At 37.9% G+C, this 16,577-nt stretch overlaps 1 protein-coding gene across 1 annotated transcript; it reads right to left on the minus strand.

Moving 5' to 3' along the window:
- Nucleotides 1–420: 420 nt before the first annotated feature.
- On the minus strand, nt 421–7,474 carry LOC147316955 (uncharacterized). Its single transcript, XM_086313491.1, has 7 exons — nt 6,960–7,474; nt 6,613–6,880; nt 6,210–6,356; nt 6,038–6,114; nt 4,960–5,066; nt 4,074–4,519; nt 421–2,493 (listed from the first exon to the last, which is right to left on the minus strand). Exons 1-7 carry the CDS (start codon nt 7,289–7,291, stop codon nt 2,188–2,190), a joined length of 1,683 nt encoding a protein of 560 aa, XP_086169617.1. The 5' UTR covers nt 7,292–7,474; the 3' UTR covers nt 421–2,187.
- Between the last annotated feature and the right edge of the window lie 9,103 nt (nt 7,475–16,577).

Here is a 16,577-nt window from a genome sequence, read left to right on the forward strand (position 1 = left end):
TTTACAACTTTACTACCTGGAATAACGTTAACTGAAGATTGGGGAAGCCAATGCAGAAGTCCCTTAAACCTGTATTCTATCTGACGGCCACCAGATGGCAATAGATGTGGTTGTAAGAAAAACTTCTGGTTCTGTTGAAGTCTAGTGGGAAGTGGCTCTGTCTTAACCTCTGTAAACACTTTCATGCTGGGTTTATCAGTTCAGTCCCTCACTTGAATCATTTTGAATAAAAAAATCAAGTCTATTTTGTAAATCTTGGTGATATAGTGTTTTAACATGGAGGACTATTTGTGCAGAAAGACCTGGGTGAACACTGTGGGTAAATAACCCTTGGCTTCCTTTCTCTGTGACCTCAGTAAACACTTCCTTCAGAACTTTAGAGGCTAGTTTCATATTCTATTGAATAATAAAAAATAAAAAAAAAAGCAGTTCACATTATAAATTATGGTCATTATTAGAGTAAGAAACATGGATTACCCAGGGCATGCTCCTGGGCTAATGACTGGTCGATTACAAGTTGTGAGCATCAAGAAGTTCTGCATGTCTTTATAGAGTCATTAAATCATTACTCATGTAATACATCAGACAGCATATCATTTCAATCATGATCTAAGATGTTATTTATTAACTAATTTACATTTTACATTTCCACAACAAGAATACTAGATGCAAGGACAGTCAAGCTTCAATATTTTAATCAGTATTTAAGAACATGTAAATGAGCTGTGTCAAAGCCAACAAAGTTGGTTAGCAAAGTACGTAGATTTTACCACCATGCAGTATACTGCACATATAAAATGGGCAAAATCAAAATATCTTCAAAGAACTTCTAAATACTGAAGAACTCCTCTCTGAATCCCCAGTTTCAGAGGCACTCATCAGAATGAATTGGGTCCTATGGAGCTGTAGTCCAAAATAAAGTAAATTTTATGAAAATTGTAATGTTTTCAATAGATGAGGTTGAAAGACGAGTTAGGCTTCCATTTTTTATTTTTAAATCGTACTAAAATATATGTATACGAAACATTAAAAAAAACAAAACAAAAAAAAACTTAAACCTCAACACCAACTACCATTTTGATTTCAGGTATGAAACAAGCACCACCAAGGATCACCATCATTCACTACAACCAACTGTTTCTCATACGTACATGGAAGTTTGTTGTGATTTGAGGACTCTAGACAAGTGGAAGACAAAAGAAGTAGTGGCAGGTCTAAAAGAAGTAATGTCACTAAGATTCATCTACTGTTCTCTGAAACTTCATCAGATGTGATCCGAGTGGAAGGGTGGCTGTCAAAAAAATGTACTCTTAAGGAAAAGAAACAGGGAGAAAGGGCTGAGGTGTGCCAAATTAAACAAAAACAAACTAGACTAAAAATCAGCATCCAACGGTCTCACGGAGTGAGGAATCCAAATTTGGAATTTTTGGTTCATCATTTGTCAGTATGTAGAAAACATAATGACAGAGGTACAACAGTGAGTGTTTACAGCTATCTGTAAAACACAGTGGGGTCTCAGTTTCAGCCTGTGGTGCAGGGGACCATGTTAAAATTGATGGAACACAGAAAAGAGGGTTCAGATTATCATCCGCCATGCACAACCAATTGGAGAGGGTCTAATTGGCTAACCACTTTGTTTTTCAGCATGACAGGGATCCCAAACACACTGTAGATGCAGTAAAAGGCTCAAGTCTTTTAGACAGTGTGGTACGCTTACATTTGGGGTGAGCAAGAGGTGAGACAGAGAATACAGATCTGCGCCGAGTGGTTATCAGATTCTGATTACAAATGCAAAACAAATGTATTTAGATTTATGTTCTTTGGAGGGGAAAACTAACAAATGGAGACAGCCCCCATTGTTTCAGACATTGTGTTGATGTATTTTACTTTCGTTATTTGGCAAAACCTCATTCACAAAGCAACATGAACCTGCATTAAGGAGGCATTAGATAAGCATATAATGCATCAGACAGCAGAGTTTCTATAAAAACACACCCTAGAATATTGTAGGGTGTATTTTGTTGTAATGAAAAGTCTTTGTTACCTGTTCATCAAAGCTGCTGATGACTTGTGAGATACACAACCATTCCTTATGAGTTTAAAAGAGCACCAAATAAGGAATTTAGAAGGTTATGGAAACAACCTCAACAACCACATGCAGGGACACTAACAAGCAGCAGAACTCCCTCACAGGTCAGTAGACTCCCACTGTTCTTTACTTATCCTGGCTCCAGTCACTTCCTGCTCTGTCTTTTCCTCCATCTTAGGCCATGTAAGCCAATCGGGGGTGAGATATTTGAAACTGCCACTTGCTGCAGGAACAAATGAAAATATTGCCGGAGAGGAGAAGTAATCCCGACTGCGGATGCTTGGACAGCCTCTGAAATCCAATCCGGACTGCCCTTGTGGGTTGAGGTAGTGGGCCGATGTTGCTAAGAAGCTGGAATTAGGATAAAACAGAAATCCTCCAAAGTGTGAAAGGCTCATCAGGTCCTGATAACAAGAATAAGATAGATAGAAAAGATTATCCGAGGATCATGGACAGCAACAGCCCAGGTCAAGAGTGGTTTTCAGTCCAGAAAGACTGAAAAAAACCTACAACACACATAATGCTCTAGAAGTGTAAATACATTACATGAGTATTTATTGTATTGTGTATTATTTTTAAAAACCTAAAAGTACAGTAGATCAAGTAATAATAGGAATGGCTTTCATTTTAGTGTTAATTAAAAAAAAAATTCAAAGAATTCCTACTTGTACTTGTCTACTCATTTTTCCAGGGGTACTTAAATGCAGGTAATTCTGCAACTATAGCTATTCAGTTATATAGAGTATCTATATAGATGCATTTTTTAAAAATAGAAAACTCTGCAAATCCCTTTGGAAACTGTTTGAAATACTAAACTAAACTAAGGCATATCCACAGCCTCTGGAAACTTAAAAAGTAGTTCAAACAATATGAAGTTAAGTCAAAAAAAATACAGATGAAGACAATTTTCTCAGTTATCTATAGCATGAGTTAAAAATAAAACATGAGGGTACTTACAGAATGTAAAAAGCAGACACATTCTTCATTAAACTTGCAAGTAATTATGCTGTAATTTCTTTAAAATAATCCTTTTGATTTGTAGAAAAATATAATTTTTTATTATTTAAAATTATGAACAACATCCATCCATCCATTCTCTTCTACCCATCCTTTTCAGGGTTGCAGGGTGAGGGAGGGGGTGGGATGTCTAGTTATGCACAACTATGAGACATTTTAATAAAAAATGTACAACTTTGAAAATAAAATCTGACATCCTACTTTTCTGCTCTTCACTACATTAATTAATGGGCTATATTTACTTAAATTAGGATAACCAATGAGACCACAGTGAGGTAACACACTAGTTGACAGTGAATTATCCTTTCCAACCTTTAAGGTTCCTGTGCAGACAAACCAGCTATATATGTTGTTAAAACATAACCAGTGCTTTGTCCTTTGTGTTTCTTTTAGTATTAAATGTGGAGTGTGCCAGTCTGTACATGTATGACCGGTCAGAAAGACTCTTCAAAAAGTTGCAGTCACATGAGGGTCAAAGCGCCTCTCTCCAGCCTTTGGAAATACATTCTTTGGAAATGCTGACTGCATTTTTTTAACAGATATAAGACTTGTTGTGCATTCTGGGTAGTAAGCACCTTAAAAACATGACCAATGGAAAATGCACTAAGTTTTGCTATAAAAAACACTATTTGTGCTTCATGTGTCTGTTCATATTTACTCTGTAGTTGAATTAAAGTAAAAAAGATAAGTAAATAAAGTATAAGTTAACAGTTAAAATAGGCTAAATCTGCACTTTTTACAACAATTAAATGCTACCTACAGTAGTATGCATAATAAGTATTAAAACACACCATTCTTTAAGTTTGATTACTAATAATACTTCCTATGCTCTAAGTCTCATCATGTGAGCCTTAATGCCTCACTTTGACAGGCACTTAAAGGCTATGGGTGCCCTAATGGATTTTTTTAAGGTTATGCAGAAGTCATTGGATATAGCTTTCAAATTGTGTTTTGTGTTGCTATGTACCTGTGCCATTGCATGTTGTTGATTAATAGGAAGAGGAGTCAGTGCTGGACTCAATCCACATGGCACTACTCTGTCCACGTTGGCACAGCTGTGCCAGGTGTTCAGCCGAGATGAGTGGAAAAGGCCATTTGAAACACTGGGATCCCACAGATATCTGTTTAATTCTGGAGAATAAGCACAGCTGTATGCAAAACCGGTGGAGACATCAGACAGTTGTTCCGTCCTTGCATCTTGTTTCTGGCAGCGATTTGCTTGGTCAGTTGTTAGGCTGCTGACATGACTTTGTCCGAGGTCCACATCTTTGTGGATCCTGGCTGTAGTCTGCATGGTTGCTTCTGTGATGGAAACCTTTGGCTCTGGTTCTTTTTCCTGGTGTGTTTCACACATCTCTTCTCCAGGAAACTCCTCAGAATTTGTGTCCTTATCACTGTCACTCTCGTGGGGATCTTGCAAAACCAAAATAAACAAGAAACAAGACATATTCATACTTGTTCAAACAACAAAAATTCAACAAAATTCCATTGTATGGGATAATGTCAGATCACTGTCTTAACACAGCCTATAAATATTGAATACAGGTTAAAAAATATATATATAGGTCACTCATATACAAAGTTAGTTTAGCAAAGATAATTCAAGTTAAAATATGTTTAACTTTAAGTGTACTTATTTTTTTTAATCTTCTATTAAGTGTATATATAACTGAGCCAATCATATCGTATTAACAAAATTAAAATACCACGAAAACTGTGAAAAGTCAACGGTAATCATGGTCATCACGTTTTTAAACCCTTTTCTTAGTTCTGTAAGCTTTTGTGTTTTTTATAGCATAGGGGTTGCACTGACATTATGAATACTGCGCAGGTGAAGTGGTGAATTCGCTCACCTGAAGACTTGGAATTGTGTGAATGCTGTGGAGAGTCTTTTACAGGTTCATGTTTCACGTCAGTCAGCTGTGTCTCTTTAGAGCTGTGGGATGAGTGTTGTAGTTTCCTGATATAACCAAGAACAACACAATAAGAAGAAAAAGGTCACCCGTATCATTGCTGAGTAATAGTGACTTGTGGCAGTTTTGTTCAAACTGACATTACTTTGGTGTTCAGTCGTAAAAAAACGGAACTTCCGCAGTTTTGTTTTGTTTTTAACTCAGAAGCTCAGAAACAGATTTTGTGTGTGAAATTTGGCGTCCTAGAGTAAAAGAGACATTCTGTAAAGCAAAGCATGCAAAGACACATTTGACCTTTTTTAATGGGAAGCTAAAATTTATAGTAATATTCCGTAAACAAGATTAGTGGCTTACTGGGAAAAAATGTTCTTCTAAAGCAACAATTTTTTATTTTTATTTTTTTACAAATACTGATGGCTGCAGTTACCAAATTGAGGCCAAAGTGTCTGTGTTTTTTCAAGAAATGTGGGGATGTTAGCACTGAGTTTATAATTATACTCTGTGATTACTTCATGAGGTTTTAGATGCACATTTGACTCCTCTAGCAGTAAAAAGAATTGTCACAGCTACCTGGATTCAGATTTCTTTTAGTAGATAACACTCTGAAATTGAATTTCCAGTTGAGAAATTAAAACTGCACAAACAAAATAGGATAAATAACACATAAAAAATACACTTGAGGAAATTTTGTTTAGGTTTTGTTTTGTATTTTCCTAGATGTCTCTAGGAAAGAATGAAAAAAAAGTGTCCATAATGCTATAAGTAAAATTAATTGATGACTTTGTTTATTGTTTTAACTTTGTTTGAGAAAAAACAGTTATATAAGCACATGTTATCATGTTATTGGCATGATGTTTCATTTTTTAATATCATTGTTATCACCAATACATATAATTTTCATTTACTCCTTTTTGTACTTCTACACAACCACAACAAGGTACTGCAGGGTTTGGTTTCATATAGAAACAAACATGTACATAGTATTTTCTTTTTTTGTAACTTATAAGAAATAACTTGCCTCTTCTCTCTCCTTCCATTGCCAGTATCTCGGAATCCCTTGGCGAAAGGATTGTTGTCTATTTTCAGCTGTGTGATCTAATATTTGATACAAAAGAAACATTTCTTTATGATTGCAGACTCAAAGTCTTCACCTTCCTTTCCACTTTGTTCTAGGGAAGAGAATTCCTTACCTTGTCATTCTGGTAAGCTGTAACTGCGATGAATTCAGTCTCAGAGAACACATATGTCCTAAAAGTGCAGTAAGGCAGCGTTAGGATGTCGTGTGCCTTTACTATATGAAACCTGGGCTGGTACTTGTGCATCGAGTTGAGAATTGTCTGCAAATGAAAAGAATTAGAAAAACTCAAAATTGGAAGCATAGTGCATAGCAAAAATAAAAGGAAAGTGTTAGTAACACTTAAGTGAAAAGAATTTCCCAGCACCCCCAAGCTACTTTACGCATTGAGCGAATTTACTGGATTTCTGTGTTATTGCTCACTAAAAGACCATAAACAGCACGTCTTGATGCGCTCTTTGACAGCATGGTGGTTGTTCAAAGCCACCTTTAAAACAAGGTGTTAGGTGAAAACTTACAAATCCATGCTTGTCTGATATGTTGTTGGTTAGTTTCAGCTTGAGGAAGTTGACCACTTTGGACATCCACTGCTCTCCCGTAGCCGGACTGTCCGGGTGGATGTACATGCGTTTGGGCATCTCGGGGTCCGCCTTGCCAGCCACCATCCAGCGTGAGTTATGGAATTTATATCTACAGTCATCAGCTGCCACGATGTCCATGAGGAGAATATATTTGGCTTTTCTGTCCATCCCCGTGCACCTGGCCCTGAGCGGCGGAAACATACGTCTGCGAGGAGAAGAGACCGTGACAGGAAGCACGCATTCATCAACACCTTTCCATTCATGCGTAAATGTTAGAAAATTACCTCCCAGATTTTGTAATGACCATTTCTGTTCCGCATTTGTGGAACTGTCTCCAAAGCTCACTGGCTTCTAAATAAAGTTTGGGCTCATCTTCTGCTGTTTCCTCGATTTCCACAAGTTCACGAGGCCGAGAAAATAGCGCAGAGCTCTCCGGCGTAGATGTGCGAAGGATCGGATCTACACTGGAATCCAGGCTTCGGTTTGGCGGTCCTCCCGTGGATGCAATTGGGAACAAAGTGAATCCGGACAGGAGAGTCGCGCAGGGAGCCGGATCTCCTCCTGGAAAAGTTTGAGGCACCGCTGCTGAGACGCACAGCTCAGAGAAAGTGCGCATGGTTTCCAAAGAGAAACTTTATTAGGAAGACCTTACAATTTTATACAAAATAAAAACAGTTGCACATAAAAAAAAAATCAGCAAAGCGTGTTAGAGCAAACAGCTGTTATACTTGTTTATCAGCCGAAGGTCCACTACTCTCTAATGCCTCCCAGCTTGTGTCGAAGCCGATTTGCTTATTGACACGTTTGAACTCCTTGTGACACTCGGCAGTGGGTGGGGTTTATTTATGTGGAGAAAAGTGCTGTCCTATGTTGAGTGAAATTCAACTTTATTAATCACAAAACAAAACAGCACATTACACACGAACAACACTGAGATATACAAATAACCAAGACTTGGCTCACTTTAAAATTATTATTATTATTATTTTTAAGTTGCCATTTATAATACAGCACCAATATGCAACATCGCCATAAATATGAAATTATTCAAAGTGTCACTAAAAATTACTTTTTTTTCCTAAATAATTATTTTCCTATTTTATACTATTTTCTTATTTTAACACAAATACGGCTGTGACACAGGAGGAAAAAACTATTTAAGACACTAAAATGAGTGTATTTATTTGTGATTTACAGTTACCCTAATCACGTTATCATTTCTATAAAATTATATTTAAATCATAGCATTTTCCCGTATTAGGGTTAACTTGTAGAATTCAGAGGTTAAAAAGGGGGATTAAGAGGTTAAGAACCCAACAATGGATCTGTGAGATCGCATCTTCTGTAAAAGATCATTTATGAGAAGTAGCATACAAACACACAAAAAATGTATAAAACCTTGATTTACAAGAGAACTCTTTTGTTCCATTCTGTGTTTGAATTGGGACAGGTTTTGTACTTGAGGGTGTGATTTGTCCATAGACTGTATAAAACTGGTTTCTGGACTTCAAAATGGAAGTCCAGAAACCAGTTTTATACAACATTTGGTCAAATTTGGACCAGGAGGTGGAGTGCTATTAGATATCGGCTAATTATATGGGTACAGCACACACACACACACACACACACACACACACACAGCAACAGCATGATATAACGATATATTACAACGTGCTGTCTATTAAGCACACCCATTATTCATACACTGGGACATGCACTCCTAGTAAGATTGGCAGCTATACTAAATGTTTTCCACTTCAAGGCACAAGAAAACTGTCAAAACGTCTGATTTTATAAAGTTGGTTACGTTTGCTACAGATTAATTAATTAAGTGCATTTGATTATCAGCTCCTGGTTGATACATATGGAATACATGCATTTAGTTTTTCACTGCTTTTGCATTTTGCTAATTTTTCTGTTAAATACATAATAACAAAGTATAATTTGTTTATCTGAGGACCTGATAAGGACCAGATTATGTTTGATTATGTTTTCATATATAAAAAAACTTCATCATTGAATTCATATAGTGTAAACAGCCAAATAAAACACAACAACTGAACTTATCAAAACTGTTGCACAAACTTCTTGAAAAAACTGTACTACGCAGCAGGCCATATTATTTTCAGGTATTCCATTAAAATGCTCCAAAAGGCACCAACAACACAAACCCAGTGGAGAGGTCCAGTTCAGTGACCCTGATTAGTGGAGGTGAGGCCTAGCAGACCCGCTACCAGCTACAATTGCCTGTATCTGGACACCTGTCAATCAAAGAGGCTTTTGAGGCTCTCCTTTTTTTCTTTTGTCTTTGGTACTTCCATATTGGTTTCATTTGTCAGCTCCATGATTTGTCCATTCAGCCTTTTTGTTTTTTTACATTGTAGTGTAAAATCCATCTACTAATTAGAAGGTTGGTTGTTCAATCCTCGTCTGCTCCAGTCTGCATGCCAAATATCTGTACGAGATACTAACCCCAAGTTCGTCTCCAGTGCATCCATTGGAGTATGAATGTGTAGGAATGTTAGACTGAAGCACGTACGGAGAAAGCATAGGAAAAAAGCGCTTGTGTGAATGTGTGTGAATGGGTGACTGAGGTAAGTTGTGTAAAGCGCTTTTAGTGCTCAGATAGTGTAGAAAAGTGCCTGCATCTACTCATCTATGCTTTCTTCAAGTTTTCTGCTGCTTCATGCGCTGTTTCATTTAGTTTTTTTTTATAGCTCAGGAGAAATTGGAAACACATCCTTACAGTGGTGCCCTATATTGACACCGCAGACAGTGAGCTACTTGATCAGAAAGGCAAGTACCTCAGACATGCCATAGAGGTTATCAGTGGAAGTTTCTTCAACAGGTCTGGGAGCATGAAGGACTGCATAATATCTTTGTAGGTGCCAGTGAATGCACAGTCCTGACAGTGAACCCTGAAGGTGAAAAGGTGTTGGGAGAGGAGCTCTCTAGATGGCATCATAAATGCCTTTTGATAAAGCAAACACTGACTGACAACATGGCTTCTAGTCTTCAAAAAGGAAATATTCCAGATGCTCAATGGTGCTCAAAACACTAAAACACTGAAGTGTTTCTAAGAAGAAAAAAGTCAACACTTTTATCATTGCTGTGTGTGTTGTTGTGTCTTATAGTGGGCCTAGGTGTCTGAAATAAACTGTTTTAGCTCTCGTCCCTTTGAGCCAACAGAAGGTTTAAACCACAGTATAAAAGATGGGCATAGCTTCTGGGTCTGAACAATGAAGGCAGCATGGAAGTGCCTTTAACCTGCATTCTTTTTGATGTCTACCAAGAGGACGATAACTGTGGTTGCAAAAGACTTCCAGCCCTATAAAAGTCTATGGGAAAACAGCCCCCTGGTCTGACCTTAGTAAACTCTTCTCTAATGGGTTTATGGGCTCACTCACTCATTTCAGGTCAAATTGTATAAATTATAAAGTCCATTTTGTATAACACAGTCTGTCTTAGATCCTGCATTTAGGTTTGCATAGAGGTATACTCAATATTGTTGGCCGACTCAAGGACCCTAACCTCCACTCCCCACCTCCTATAAACACTGTAACAAACACCATAGCAGCACCACTAGTGAAATCTGTGTAACAAACAAACCTTCTGTCTTCCCACATCATTGCCGTGCCTTGTGGTTTCATTTGCTCCACTGATGTGGTCTCTCTGTACAGTGCTGCATGGGGACAGTGTGGGAGGATTCGGCTCTGTGGAGAAGCAGCCAGTGATTTTCCCGGCTGGATTAGACTCTAGATTTGGTTACAGACTTTTTATTGCTCAATGGTCCATGACACTGCAGGGAAAACTTTGTGTGAGTGAGGGCGGCAGGTTCGGGATACAGTTGTACCACACGTGTGTACAACACAGGAGGGGCTGGACAGCATGTCAGCATGAGGAGATAGCATTGAGTATGAAGTCACATAACATAGTTGTGTGTGAAATTTTACTGTATGTAGTCCTAATACAAATAACAACAACAGAAACATTATTAAAACCAAAGTTCTTGAAAATGAAAATGTCCTTTACTAGAAGTCCAGTTAGTCCAGGGTAAGGGGATTTTAAGAAGTATGTCCAGCTGACAGAGACATTATATCTTTGATGTCAGAACCTGCAAGACATCCAAGACAAGGCAGCAAGAAAAGGCCATCAGCTGACCATTATTCAGTGATGAAATGCTTGCTGGGGGCATTTTTTCCATTTTTAAGTCAAATATATAACTTAGTTTTAGGCCACTATGTTTCTACAAATTAATAACAAACTATTTGACAATGTACAACTGGTGCTATCAAAGACTGTGGCTAATTCAGACCGCTGAGAGTAACATTATGTTTGCAAAAGCCCTCAGCAGTTACTGTAGCCTACTAATACATTAGCATTAACTTGCAGCTGACTAGATGTAGAACAGGATTGCCAACTGTCCCGCTATTTTGCTCAATTTACGGGACATCCCATATAATGAGCAAAATTAGTTCGCCCCTTATTCTACCTTAAATGTCCCGAATATTGACCATTACCTATGATGTCCCCAACAGATGGCACTCTTACAAATACCAAATTAGATTTGACCACAGCTGTATCAGAGGAGAGCTTGTGTCCAGTCACCACCATCGCTGACGGCCCATCACACACATCAAATGTGAGGAGTAATATGTGATTTGTAAAAATGTGGTGGCATTTTGTCTGTGTAGCATAATAAAGTTTTGTTTGAATATTTTTTGCTTATTTCTCAAAGGAAATGGCCATGTGATTTCGGTTATCAGTTATTTTGTTTTTCTTTAATGTTTTGATGAGGTATTGATTAAACTAAATAACATTTTACTGCATTTTTATTATATTTACACAATTCCCAGCTGGCTGTGCATTGTTGCAAAAAATTACAACTGTACAACTGTAAAAAATTTTGCTAGCATTTCGTCTCATATTTACATCTCTGAACTGTTTTGTGCAATTCTAATGGTTTTTAAAAAGGTGGTCAAGAAAACACAGCCAGTGCAGAATTATTGAATTACAGCTGGCAATATGGCAAAGTCCAACTGGAGCTTCACAGAACTGCATGATGGTTTTGGGCTGAACTTAAATGAAAAGAGTTAATCTGCACTGTTTCATATAGTAGTGTCATCTAGCTGCTCCACCGCACTGTTGAACAATCATTTTAGGTGATGCACCACAGAAATAATAAGATAGATGCACTTAACCAATATCTATGTCAGTATTGCATAGGTCCAGATGGGCTCAAAATTTGATGTTTTGTAACACTAACATATGCACTTTGTATCATTTTAAACTGAAAACCATTCATATAAATGTTTCAGTGGAAACTTTTACCTCTCTAGGTGTATGATCATTGGGGCATTTTCAAATTGTAACAGATATATGCAAGTTTATTTTCCTTAGAACATAAACTATACCTGAAGCTCAGTATTCTGTGTCTGATAGTGTGCTACAACTTCAAGTTGTTGCCTTTGATGAAGCGGTAAGGCCAGTTTTCCAAAGGCAACACACTGAGGTTTGTAGTACAGTGAGGATTCTGCTGTGAAATCAGGAAATGCCTCACACTGGACCTTTTGTTACAGCTTCCCCAAGATTCTTTGATCAGATGCCTAAGTAAGCACACGTCTTAACCAGAGGTCATTCAAGATATGTGGTGGGTGGCAGAACTGTTGATGACCCAGTCTTTTTCTATCAGGGAAGCAGGGGAAAACCCTGTCTGTTCATCGGCCTACTTCAAAGAGTCAGCCAGTAATCTGAAACAGGCCAGAGAATGATGGCAAACAAGACGGCTGGTGTTATTTGTGGGTTTGGCCCATGAGTTGTGTGTAAAACCTGCCACTGCGGATAAACCCACAGATCTCCACTGGGTCACTGCCCAGTAACACACTCTCTGCAGTAAAACATCCACATTGCTGGATGGATCCTTTTGGGTGCCAATAAGGCAAGAGAAGCTTGATGAATAGGGAAAGGAAGTTCCATCACAATAAGCTTAAGTCCTGGGTTGGGTCAGTTTTCAGTGGGGTTATCTGACAGATTGTAACATTGTGGCAGGAGATCTGTATGTATAGTCATCAGACCAAATTGACCAAAATTTAATTTAATTCATAGAAATACAAAATCCAACCAGCAAGCTGAAACAAACAATCGCCATAACCTATGTCAGCAACATCCATCATCACATTATCAAGCAGTCAAAGATCAAAGACCCATGCTAAAATATTCATGAAATCAGGTTGAACCCAGTATGGTAAATGTGGGCATATTTTTCACTGGATGAGTAAATTCAAGGCCATCCACACTGACTGGTAAATGTCTGAGCCCAGAACATTAAAAAAATTTATACAGAAGATGTTGCAATAGCCTAAGAAGATGAGAATTTTGGTTTTCCTTTTAGGCTATGTACAGACAACAACCTTCACAAATAAGATAAGGCAGCCTACATGTCATATAACCAGTGTAACCTGTTTTGATCCTATCCATCTCTCCACTCATCCATTATCTTCCACTTAACCTAAGTCAGGTCATGATGACAGCAGGCTAAGCAGGGTTCTCCAGCCACAGTTTCCACTTCTTTCTGCGGCATCCAGAGGCATTATCAGGCCATACGAGATCTATAATCTCTTCAGGAGGTTCTGGCTCTATACTGGTCATATCAGCAGGCTGTGGCATGAAATGGAAAATTCACTTTAATTAACATTCACAATATATATCACTTATCAGTCCATGGGTATCTATTTTTATTGATGGTAGGATGGTGCATTGCTGCAAATTATGGGACAGAAACATCTTATGTCCTTTCATAAATGATGGTCTGGTGTGTTTTATGCTAACAGAGTTAATAAGGAAGAACTGAAGCACATTTCCTTAATATTTAGATCATTAGACCAGCTCTTATGGCTGCTGGATCTTCCAGATCACTTCACTGGCAAAGCTCCTGAGGAATACTGTCTAATCGACCATAGGCTTCTATGTCAAAACACAAAGCATGTTGTGGTACTTTTAAAACGGACCCCAGAGAGCCAAAAAGAGTAAAATAATATTTGCGAAATGAAAACATAAACACAGACAAACTTTAGAAAATGTTTTATGAAGACAGAATAAGTCTGACCACGTTTAGCTGACACATACTCACAGCCAGGAGCTCTGGAAACCCTCCAAACCTGTCTGCCCGCACTGTCTCCCCTAACACCTCTCGTGTTTGGACAGTTGAACGTTGATGAATGGCCTAATGGTAACGGGTTAGTGTGAGTGAACATATTTGGGCTTTGGAGGTGGGAGGAATGTAGTTTAGCAGCGGAGCAGAGGTGCTAAAAGAGATATCAAACACACTGTGACCACATGTCTCAAGGTGGCAAAAAGAGTCATGAGAAATTCAAGTTTGGCAAGTCTCCCTTCATTTCATATTCAGACAGCAAAGTGGTGTTATTTTTGGCACCTCTTAACCTCAGTGAACAACATAGAACAGGAGTTAGGTTGCTTGTTTTGCTACATGTTAAACAAGCATAGTTTCAAAAATATTTTTATCTTTCAGATGAACCTTTCCACATTTATCTTGGACCCAGTTCTTCTGTTAGAAGATTTCCATTTGCGTATACCATACAGGTGAAAATTCTATATTAAATGGTAAATTAAGGGGAAGATGTGAACCTAACTATCCAATCTTTACCCTAAACAGATCACTGGTGACCCACAGGCTATTAGGATGCTGAAAAGTGTATATAGGAAGTTGGAGTGAACCACAGTTCATGTGTCATGCACTTTAGAGCTTTGTTTTATTCTTTGGTTATGGTTACATTAGCCCTGCATGTTAAACAGGACCTTTAAAGGTACCCAGTATGCACGAAAGGTCCTGCCCAACCATCCATAAATGAGGATTTGTGAGAACCTTTTCAGTCATAGCCCCTTAAATACATCATTTACATGACTGTGACATTATATCTCTGAAGCAGTTCTGTTCCATCCTTAGCACAGCTTCAAATCCAACCAGGAACATTTCAGAACCAAAACATTCATTTTATTTTGAATGAATATTGGCTGGATTATTTTTGAGTTTCTTTTGTGAGACCTCCTGTTTTTCTCTCCTGCTCTCTGCAGTTTCACATAACTTCTGTTAAAACAAAACAAAAAAAAAAAAACCTGTATAGATACATCAGCATGTGTTACTCAAACCATATATAGACTGATCGGCCTTCACAGTTGTGTGAAGTACCTCGATATGGGTGCTAAAATATGGGTAATTATTGGATTGATCGGTCCAGATCAAATGCATTTATGCAGAAAGGAGCTGCATTCACTAAAAAACAATTTCAGAACCTTTGCTGATCCTATTCACTAATTTCAAAGTACATAGGGTCATGCAAATTCTATCTCAAGGATCATGAGTGTCAAACTGATGATGCCTTAACATCATGGTCATATTCTGTTTGCCATATCCCTTGTCTAAAACAATTTAATAAATCTGTATTCCCTTCTTTCTACTCCATTTTAGGGGTAGAAAATGTTCTTTTCATTAGTATATTTAAAGTCCATGACCAAGAGTCACAGTCCTGGTTCGTGCATTTGTTGTATGTATCTGTAGGACATGATTCAACAGTTTCAGTTCAGGCATTAGTGTGGTTTACAGCTGAACTGTGTATGCAGACGAGTCTGGCAGCAGATAACCTTTGGGCTGTGGGGATGAGTGTGGGGGTTTGAAGCTGAAGATTCTCAAGGTGATGCGAAGCATTCTTCACATTTCCCGGATCTTCAGATCTCTGGAAATAGTCAAACAGTTAAGATGTATTTGCTCATTAGGCAAACAACAATACCCATGAGCACTTTTTTCTGTCTTCAGGTTTAAGGTGAGTTCTCTGAAGGTTAAAACATTTGAAAAAATAGGTGAAAAAAATGTATATATGTCATTTAATCTACAGCTTTTACTGTAAACAGCTGCAAGCTTTTGTCCCATCCTCCCTATTTTCCTCTCTGTGAAGTTCAGTCTTGTTCCTGCATTTCTATAATTCAGCTTTTATGTTCATTTCCTGTGTTAGTTGGTAGCTTTTTGTCTCTTGTGTCTTCTGCTTAATTATACTTTTTCCCATCTCATTGTCTGGATTGTCATCCCTTGTTACTTGTTAGCGAGCTGAAACAACCACAGACACACAAAGAAAGATGTTACTAACATGAAATAGGGCATATGTAGATACAAAACTTAAACTAATCTAGGAGTCATGTTAATGGGGTGGACCGCTGTCAATTATAGGAAAACCCAAGGGTGTGTCATATCAAGCCAGGGTCTTTAAACCCATCTTGACTTCTAACATCCAAAAGATCTTACTATTTATACTTATATTACATTTATAGTTTTTTTTTTCTTAGAGTGCACACAGTGATGCAGAAGTAATTTAAAGTAAAGCCAAATGTATTTATTTGCTTCCAGTTCATTCTGCTCAGACAGCAAATTTGACCAAAACCAGAGAGGTTTGTTAAAAAAGAATAAAACAAACAGAAAAAAACAACAGGGCCATAAATCAGCTAAGAATGTAAGTGAAAAAAGTGAATGGGAAAGAGTTTTGGAAGGAAGAGGCAGAAGGCCCCTAGAAATCAATTTTTGTCACTTTAAAACTATTGAGAGGTGAAAGATGGATTGAAGGCTGGACATTAAAGAGAGCTGTAACTGTAAAACAGCTTCTCTCTTGATTAGCTCTCTGGCAAGTGATGTTCTTTAAGTGAGCTCCACCCAAACATTTCTCCGTCATCACTTTATGTCTGTGGGCATACAGAATAAGACTCTGCTTCAAAGAGAGTCTAATATTTGTATGAAAGGCTACTGGAAGGTAATGTGAAATGCCATTTAAAATTGTTTAAGAAGTACAGGGAATTATGAATATTATATTCCATGTATAAAAATAGATTTCGTTGTGGAA

Source organism: Aulonocara sp. 'chitande type north' Nkhata Bay, linkage group LG12, assembly GCF_057382095.1.
Source record: "Aulonocara sp. 'chitande type north' Nkhata Bay isolate Kocher_YH1m ecotype deep benthic linkage group LG12, A_spYH_male_GT1.1, whole genome shotgun sequence".
NCBI classification, from domain to species: domain Eukaryota; kingdom Metazoa; phylum Chordata; class Actinopteri; order Cichliformes; family Cichlidae; genus Aulonocara; species Aulonocara sp. 'chitande type north' Nkhata Bay.